This window comes from Phycomyces blakesleeanus (assembly GCF_001638985.1).
Source record: "Phycomyces blakesleeanus NRRL 1555(-) unplaced genomic scaffold PHYBLscaffold_23, whole genome shotgun sequence".
NCBI classification, from domain to species: domain Eukaryota; kingdom Fungi; phylum Mucoromycota; class Mucoromycetes; order Mucorales; family Phycomycetaceae; genus Phycomyces; species Phycomyces blakesleeanus.
The window spans coordinates 682,800-692,381 of record NW_017265156.1 but is presented as its reverse complement, the minus strand read 5'-3'; the positions used below and the strand labels follow the sequence as shown (position 1 = coordinate 692,381).

At 34.0% G+C, this 9,582-nt stretch overlaps 2 protein-coding genes across 2 annotated transcripts; both read right to left on the bottom strand.

Annotated features, from left to right (window-relative positions):
• Window positions 1-2,944: 2,944 nt before the first annotated feature.
• On the bottom strand, window positions 2,945-3,805 carry PHYBLDRAFT_117014 (hypothetical protein; the record flags this gene model as incomplete). Its single annotated transcript, XM_018428559.1, has 4 exons — window positions 2,945-3,169; window positions 3,245-3,343; window positions 3,395-3,544; window positions 3,719-3,805. Coding segments are annotated over 4 exons (561 nt in total), but the record flags the coding sequence as incomplete, so codon positions are not given.
• A 1,221-nt stretch (window positions 3,806-5,026) lies between these two features.
• On the bottom strand, window positions 5,027-9,252 carry PHYBLDRAFT_178156 (hypothetical protein; the record flags this gene model as incomplete). The annotated part of the gene is made up of 11 exons (XM_018437959.1): window positions 5,027-5,625; window positions 5,741-5,838; window positions 5,941-5,996; window positions 6,116-6,186; window positions 6,347-6,941; window positions 7,065-7,455; window positions 7,550-7,942; window positions 8,052-8,246; window positions 8,421-8,669; window positions 8,786-8,919; window positions 9,039-9,252. The coding sequence occupies 11 exons, from the start codon at window positions 9,250-9,252 to the stop codon at window positions 5,610-5,612; spliced, it is 2,412 nt and encodes an 803-aa protein (XP_018287060.1). The 3' UTR covers window positions 5,027-5,609.
• Between the last annotated feature and the right edge of the window lie 330 nt (window positions 9,253-9,582).

Below are 9,582 nucleotides of genomic sequence, written 5' to 3'. Positions count from 1 at the left end.
ATTGATTATAGTTTTACTCGATTTAAAGAGATATAAATAAAGAAAAGGCGAGCGAGCTTACAGGTGCAAGAGGAGAAGCAGGAAGATAATTGAGGTATATATATATATATGAAGGAGGAGGAGGCGCAGAAGAATAAACTCTTTTTTTTAAAAAAAAATGAGCTTACCTATTATGATCGACTGGTTTTTATTTGTATTTGCAGATAAAGTTTTTATTACTTAAAAAGGTCAAACCCTTAAAGTATAATGTGTTTCTTACTATATTTATAAATGAGTTGAATTGATTGGGTAGGCAACATTAAAAGTAACATTTTCCCAATAAGCCGAAAACATATTTAATTGGTTAATGAACACAATAGGAACCTTGGATTCTTTTTGTTTGTATGGAGCTATTGATAGGTTCATATTTATTGATAATGTCTCGATTTTTGATTATTACAATGAGAAATTAAACTGTTTGTTTGGAGGGTTATGTGGGATTATATGATGTTTTTGGGTTTTCCGTTTTGATTTACGTCCAATGGACAGGTGATTAGGGTATATATGCTATATTTTTGACAAAGGATGAGACAAGATGGCATTGGGAATGATTATTCTACAGAATGGAAAGGACCAACATTGCTGGGCTAGAGCATCTTGCAACAGTCAGCTAACTTTTATCTTTTTTAAAGCCATACACCGTCAAGTTAGCAAAGAAAAAGCTACTTGACCCAACAATTCAAATTATCTTTTTTTTAAAATAAATTTTAAGAGCGTTTTCAGTTAAAACTTTTAAATCCCTGTCGAATTTAGCAGAGAGATAAAATCTAGAACCGTACTTTGTTCATGAAATAAAATAAATTAAGCTGTTGGGGTTACCACTTGTAACTTAAATGTTAAATTTGACATAAAAGTTGAGATACAAGGGACTGCTGGAGATTCTCTAAGGGTTTAGTTAAAAAACACGTGACAGATTAGAAACATTGAGTCACATGATCTCTAATTTCATCCTATTTTAATACTAGACGGTGTGGACAGACTAAAAGTTCAAAAAAAGGGCAAAATTTTTATTCAACTCTAATTAGCTAGTTTTTTTTTCCATTACCCCTAGGATTGAGAAGAGAAGCATATTTTTTATGAAGAAGATATGCCATATAATGAGAGGTCTAGAAAAACTCGTAATGAAAAGTTTTCACTTGATGATAGAGACGGGATTATAAGCACAACTTTGAACTATTTTTTTTAAAAAAAAGGTATGGACAGCCATAAATTAGTCTGATTAACTAAGTTCTGAATGAACTTGGTTTGCTCTTTTTTTGCCCTTTTTTTGAACTTTTAGTCTGTTCACACCAAGAATATACACAAGGGTCTAATAAAATACAAAACTTGGGCGAATAACTGTCCAAGATATACATGTCATTATTACTGTAGAAACAAAATTGAACTTTAATAAAAATTATATGTCTATTTAAAGCTAGTTATGCCTTTTTTTTAGTAACGTAGGCTTTAAGGAGAGGTGTGCATAGAGAATCGAATGGCGGAACGAATTCTTGTTGGACCCTATATGTGAGCTAATAAGTCTTTTGTTACTTTCAAGCCAACAACGAAGATAGGTGACTCTTTGAGAGTATACGAGGCTTGGTAGATGAATATTCCAAAATTACTTCTGGGCCTTAATTTATTCAAGCTGCCGAAAATAAGCTGCTCAAGCCTTTAGTATATGAAGTCATTAGAATAAAATAAAAAGTCGCTCTTGAAAATTACAATCGCACTTTGTGTAGTCGTTTTTTTATCTTTTTATAACCGAACCTTTGGCCTAGATCGAGTCGATTAAATTGGGTCTCTATACCTTCCAGAACCTAAATTTTGTTAGACCTATTGGCCACCGATCTAATAATTGCCGAGGATCCGGTATAGTTTTTTTTTGCATTTCACAAGGATTGTCTGGATAGATTTTCTTCTTTCAAACTACTTGAAAGTAATTTACATGCATCAAATACAAAAGAAAAAATATGCATTTCTTCTTTACCTAATATATATGTATATACATATAAGCAGCAGTTAATACCAGTACTACATAAAACACCAAAGGGAAAAAAAGTCTACATCTTAAGTATATATCAAGTAGTGGATGTTATAAGATAGGTTATGTTTTACTCAGAGAATCAATCTTTATCCACTTTATGTAAATCTTAATTTTTTTCTTTGATATTCAAGAATATATCATTAAACTAATTAAAAACACTGTAGATATATAAAATCATAAATAAAGAAGAGGCTCTTTAAGGTAATGAAAGAGTACGAGTCTAAGCCAAACTTGATAATCTGATTGTTATATATTTTTGTTTGTTTGTTTGTTTGTTTGTTTGTTTGTTCGGTTGGTTGGTTGTGTAGAGAGAATTAGAAAGAAACCAGGCAAAGTGGAATATCAAGAACTACTTGGTAAACTATCCATAATAATAATACTAAAAAAAATATAAGAGAGGTATGAAAAAACAACAACAAATGGACGGTAAATTCCAAGATATTTGATGTATACAAAGGAGAGTAACATATTATGATAGAATAATAAAGAAAAGAGAGATAGATAGAAAGGAAAAGTGAGGTAGAGAAGGAGAAGAATGAGACAAAAAAAGACAACAAAAAAAAAGAGTTAAAGAGGTTTGAACTATGAGGTATAAATTATAAAGTGTATGTTTAACTAATATTGGCAATGCTTTTTTTTGCCAATATGAAAAAGGGGGGCTAAATGGTACCTCCTAAAAAGAAAACAAAACGAAAAAAAAGAAGAAAGAAGAGTAGAAGGATAAGGAGAAGATAAAAAAGGAATCGTTGATTGTTTGGTTGGTTGGTTGGTTGGTTGGTTGGTTGGTTGACGTGATGTTAATGTTGATGCACTGATGGTGTTTGGTTAATATGAAATAAAGATACTTCTTCTTTCTGGCCATGCTGGTGGTATTTTTTTTTACACTTCTGGATGGGTGCCAATGGAGCTATCTAATATTACTGTCACATCATCCATGGCGGTAAGATCTTCGAGGAACGCGACTAAGTCCACTAATTCAGTATCGTGTGGATCATTGAACCAGGTAGATACCGGGACTGCATTAGTGGTGTGAAATAGATAACTCGTGGGTGAGTTGTCTAGGATGATTGTCGATGCAAGATCTCGACCCAATTGTGACAAGTCCTTTAAAAGATAACAAGAGAGGATTAAGTCAATTGTACAAAATGAATATAAGACTTATTTGAATTTTTAATATACCTTGACATAACTTCCTCTGTAATTAAAGCAAGACTCCCTGAACAAGCGATGGGTCACAACTTTGTGGATGTCAAGTATATCCAATACAGGATCAGCATACTAGAAGCAACAAGTCAGTACATTTTTTTTAAAAGTAATTTTTCTTTTTACCTTTGACAGACTAGCCGTGAAGACCACGATCTCGTACTTTTCGCCCATCTTGCGCATAAACTCATCCACGCCGGGTCTCTTTAATACATAGACATTGTGAAATTGGTTGTCTATTTCGACCGGGACAACAAAATCAGGATTTGGAATACTCTATGTATGTGTAGTGTGCAGTATGCAATGTATAATGTGCAGAGTGCAGAGTGCAGAGTGCAGTGTGAATTTGGTTAATAAAGCTCTTCTTTATTTTTACAATTTATATATATATTAAAGAAGAAAGAAAAACCGAAAGAAAGAAAAAAGAAATATAGCTCCACAAATACTTACTTTGAATGAACTGTGAACTAATGTTTCGTCAAGATCCAATACAAGACATTTACGACCAGAGTGTTCCGGTAAAAGAGGAGGCAATAACCATACAACTGGTTCCTATATTTTATAAACAATATTTTATGAGAAAATTGAAACATTGTCAATCTTTCAGTGTCTTTTTTTTTAAAAAAAAATAAAATAAAATAAATAAATAATAAGAAAATATAATATATACTTTACATCGATTGGAGTATGTTGCTGTTGGTGTAAAGAGATTGGGGTGGTTGGTACAGCTTGAGGTTCGACGGCTTGAGGTTGAACTTGAACTTGAAGAGGCGTATTGTCGGGGACCTTATCTGGATGAGGGATGATGGTGGGTTGGGTGGGTGATGGATGAACCCTGTCCTGGAGTGGGATCGGTACCGCCTTTTCCGGTCCATGAGATTTCTTTGATGGTACGTTTGCTCGGTTGTGTCGTCTGTTTCTTATATTGTGTAATATCGAGCCTTTGTCACCGTTGTCCACAAGGGATCCGGAATCCACAGAACAACAGAACATTAAGGACAGGAATCCACCGACTGAACTCATGGATGCTCTAAGAGAACCTGCTCTTGATGCTGGACGACCTCCATTAGTAGTCGTATGTGGCATTTTTTTTTTATATTTTTTTATGTTTTTTTTTGTTTAAGCACAAAAAATATATAAAAATATATAAAAATATATAAAGATATATAAAAAATATATATAAAAATATATATAAATTATATAAAGTGCGACGAAGCTTGCACTCAATTTTTCTTTCTAACAAAATTCCCTCTCTCTCTCTCCTTTTCTTCCTTTCTCTCTTGCACTCAGCTCGTATTCGCTCTCTAACTTTATGTCTTTTTGTGTGTGTTTTTTTTTTCTTTTCACCAAAAATTAAATGGTTGCGAGATTGTTTCACGTGATGAGTGTCCACTCAAGGGAATTAATCCTGCGTGAATCAAGAACAAAAAGAAATGAATAAAGAAAAAAAAATACACAAGATAAATCATACTGCCATGTTTGTTTGTTTTTTTGTGCAAGAAAGCAACTCTTGATACTTTATTTGGATTATGGATATTACTATTATTTACAGTCAGTAACCAAAAGTCCAACAAATAAACCGACAGACCGATAGACCGACAAACCGACAGAAAATTAGGTAGTTAGCCAGTCAGTCAGTTAACCAATTAACCAATTAGACAGGCAAAATAATAAAAAGACAAGCTTCAAATATTATATTCAATTAGGTTCGTTTTGCTTTACTTCGACAGCCAAGATACTGCTATCATTATTATCATTATTATTGAAGTTAGATATTGTCTTTATTTATTTTGTATATATGTATGTATGTATGTACATACACATACATAGATATATATACACGCACATACATATACAAAAAGGTATATTTCTTTTTTGGTGTAAATTTGGTGGCTGTAGAACCCGAGATTAAATGAACATTCTTTTGTCTTTGTGAGTACCAAAAAAAATTGGTTTTTTTTGTAAAGAATAGAGGGGGGGAAATTGTTAGGATTTGGAAGATGTTTGATGATAGAAAAAGAGGATGAGAAATAATAGTAATAATAATAATAATAATAATAGTAATTATATATAGAAAAAAAAAGTAAAGAAGAGGAATAAGAATAGTAATAGTAAGAAGAAAAAGAAAAAAAAAGACAATAGAATTTGCCTTGTTTTAACACATCCAAGTAAAATAGGTGTAGGTAGGTAGGTAGGTATGTAAGTAAGTAAGTAAGTATGTAAGTAAGTAAGTAAGTAAGTAAGTAAGTAGATAGGTAGGTTCCGAGGATAATAATAAGAAGAAAAAGCTCGTCTTAATTCGACTTCATGGTCTCAAGAAAACAAACCTCTGGTGAGGATATTATCGTTTTAGTTTCCTTTTTTTATATAATTTCATTTCAATAGTTAATAAGTAAGTACTTTAGATTTTGCACAATAAGTATAAATACATATATCTATGTATCTATGTATCTATGGATATTAAAGACTTACTTGCCGCGTGTCACAAATGTCTTGTTCAAGAGCTGAAGAATACGAAGCACATTAAGACGCACAATTTCTAAATCCAGTAATTCCACATTGTTTTGTTGCTACAATTCACAAAAAAATATATTCTTAGTTTGCATGCAATTTGTTGTATACAGATATACACATATACACATATACATATATATATATATATATTGACTTACCTGTTCAAGAAGGTCATCTAACTTGAGGTCCATTTCTAAAATTGCCTTTTCGCGACCTAGTAGTAATTGTGATAGTAATAGTAAATTAATATTAAAAGAAAACAAATAGTCGAGAATTACAAGTGTTTTTCTCTCTCACGTATATATATATATATATATTGATTATTATTTTTACCTTTAAAGTACATAGCAATGATAAATGTTCCAGGCAGAGGAGACTTGATTGAAAAATATATATTAGGCCGTCTACATGATTTATAATTTTTTTTTAAAAAAAAAGAAGTTTATGATACACATATTTATATTTGTCAATATTAATATATATAAAAAGCACACACACACACACAATAATACACAAGTACACACGTACACAAATGAATATCTACATTTATGTATATAATATTACCTGCTCTCTGGTACTGTACTCTCTGCAATAACACCGTCTTTCTCCAATTGACTGTGGGTAAATTTGAATGGTCCTTGAACTGCACTTCGAGTCTGTGTCTTTATACGATTGCCTTCAACAGCAACTCCAATACCCACCGAGCTCTTTGTTTGTTTTTCTCCGCCGTTTTGAATACGCACGTTCTGCAGATATGCCTTGTAGCTCTCAAGTTGGCTACGAAGGTAGCTATTGTGGTCCAAGATAGCCTTGTATACACTCTCGAGCGAAGTCATTTCCTGAAGGACTTTTTCCTTGAGATTTCCTAGGTGAGCCAGCTCTTGGGTAATCTCTTCGACAAGCAATTTGTACCGGTCTCGATGGTCAATTACTCCCGCGTCTTCCAATTCTCGTAGCATATCCTTGACCTTGATACCCTTGCGTACCAGCTGAGCGTCTTTTGTGGTAGCTGCAGTCTCGGCAATGTATTCCAGATCCAGAGGCCCTGCTCCAAGGTGAGGTAGTGACCGAATCAATTGAACATATATGGCCTTGGTCTCCATATACAGAATATCATTTTGAGTGATGTTGTTCTCAGACATGAGAGCAGTTGTCAAATCTAACATAAATATATTATTATTATTATTATTATTATTATTATTATTATTATTATTATTATTATCATTGGCATTTGGCATTTGGCATTTGGAATTTTATTTTTTGCCTTCAAAAAAAAACTTACCTTGGATAGGAATTTCCCAACGACTAAAAAGAGAAAGATCAATCGTCTTATTTTCCTTTCGGGCAACTTGGGTAGGGGCAGGTCCGAGATCGTTCATGAGGATACGGATATGATCCTTCTCCTTGGGAGATATCATGTCCAGATGTTCCTGCAGCAGTGCATGTGTACTGTAGATCTCATTCATCGTGATACTCAATTCAATGTTCTTCTTTGACAGAGCCATGTATTGGTCCATTTCCAAACTCTCGTAAAAATCACTGACTTCACACAATTCATTGAGGAATCGGTTGATACGTTGCTTGTTAGCCTCAACAAAGGGGTTTGTTGGAAGCATATAAGACTCCTTGGCATATGAGGGACGATTGGCCAAATTTTGAAGTAATTTTGCAATCTAAAGTTACCAAAAAAAAAGAAGTCAGATTCTGTAACACTCAAAATAAAGAGAGAAAGAGAGAGAGGGAGGGGAAATTAAAATACAAGTTTACCAAGGTCAGTGTTCTTCTTGGGTGTTTGCCTGGCACATTGTCCATAAGCATGTATGCACGTGGGGTCACAATTGCAGGATTGATGAACCGTAAGAAAAAGAAGCCACCGATCATTGAACACACAGAGAACTCGGAAGCATTGGGACTCTTTCGCTTGGTGAGAGATCTAATCTGTTTACAGATCCACCTGATTCCGTAGGGAACCGTGGGAGTAGATGAGATGATTGTTGTGAGAAAGCTTTCTGCGATCTCCATGAGCATCTTGAGGCGAGGTTGGATAATAGCCTGGACATCTGGGTTTGATGCTGCCACCTCTGGAGTCACACTGCGAGGAAGATTGGCAGGTAATGCACCCTTGTCCTCTTCTATTTGTGCAACCATTTCCTCATAAACCTTTTTGAACATGGAGAGATAGAGTAAGATTCATAAGAACTCCGCATTACACGAGTTTGATGGTGGTGTTGCCTTTGGTTTAATGTATTTATTTATATGTTTACTTTACCTTGAGAGGATTGATTTCTAGATTAAGGTCCTTGTGCTCTACTAGATTCTTAACCTTGTCAACAAGCACTGACTTTAGATAAGATTGACCAGGTCCACGGCGGGTGTAAGTAGTCATCATTCTGGATACGGGTGTATTTGCTCGAAGGAGAGAGCCAAATTCAGTCGAGGTTTCGAATTGCGCAGCGAGCACATTCTGTGAAACGAATATAAAAATACATACATACATACATATAAGTATATATATATATATAAAAGAAAAGATGTCCAATTAGAATCATATTTCATCCTATCAACCCTACAGACTAAAGGTTGAACTAACTTTATTTTTTATTTTTTTGCTTCTTTTATATATATATTTTCCTTTTACCTGAAACATGGTTAATAGTAAATGTTCTTCTCTGCTTTCATACTGGTTTCCATAAAGAGTGAACATGACTGTTTGAAGAAGAGTGTCGATTTCTGATAAACTGACTAATCTACAAAGGGTGGCAATGTGTCTTGGTTCACTCTGTAAGATAAATAAAAGATTTCCATATTGTTGAAGCTTTCGATCGTCTGGATAAAAGTCCGTTTCTGCATCACCGTGCTCCTCCAAATGCGATGCCATTTCAGTTTGCTACAAGATAATTCATTTATTAATTCATTTGTAGATTCAAATATATATATATATATATATATATATATATCCTTCTTCAAAAAAAGAAAAGAAAAGAAAAGTTTCAAGAAAAGTACCTCTGCCAAAGCAATTCTATTTTGGATAAGTAAAGCAATTCGAGAGTCAAGATAGCGAACGTCTCGCTCTAGGACAAAGTTTTTTTTGGATTGGGCCGAGATTTTTGATTTTAGGTCTCTCAGCTGTCGTTGAGCTGTTGTTGTATATAGATATAATAATGTGTTTAATATGGGTAGAATGAGTGAATAAAAGCATGTAATAAGAATATAACAGTAATAAAATAAAAAGACGAATAGATGAGTTGTGTCTTGCCTTGTGCTAGTTCATCTTCAACCTCATTGTCCTGTTCGGCTGCCATTGAATACAGCACCGAGACCGAGTATCGATTGGAGCCTCGGCCTGCTTTGCGATTGGAATGATGACTATTGGCAGCTGCAGCCGCCACCGCTCTAGAAACTATTTGTGTTGTCCCGGTTGCTGAAGGATAGCCGTATGCTTGAACCATACCGCTACGGCGATCAGTCATCGATGCGTTGACGATTGATAGTATGTGATGATGAAGAGACGTGAAGAAGCAGTCTAATATTTCCCTTGCCTAAAAAAAAAGAAAAAAAAAGAAAACTGTTGCACAACCCAATACAAATCCAAGGCCGTCTTTCGTGGTGACGTTAAAAAAAATTGTGTCCGTCAATGAGCTTTTCTTTTTTACCAAAATAAAATAGGATCCCCACCTCCATCTTCTTTTTATATTCAAACCCTTTACTTTACTTTAGATTTCTTACCCTCTTTTACATTTTGCCATCTTATTCATAATCTTAGTTTTAGTCTTATTCTTCTGCTTGCTTGTTTGTTTGTT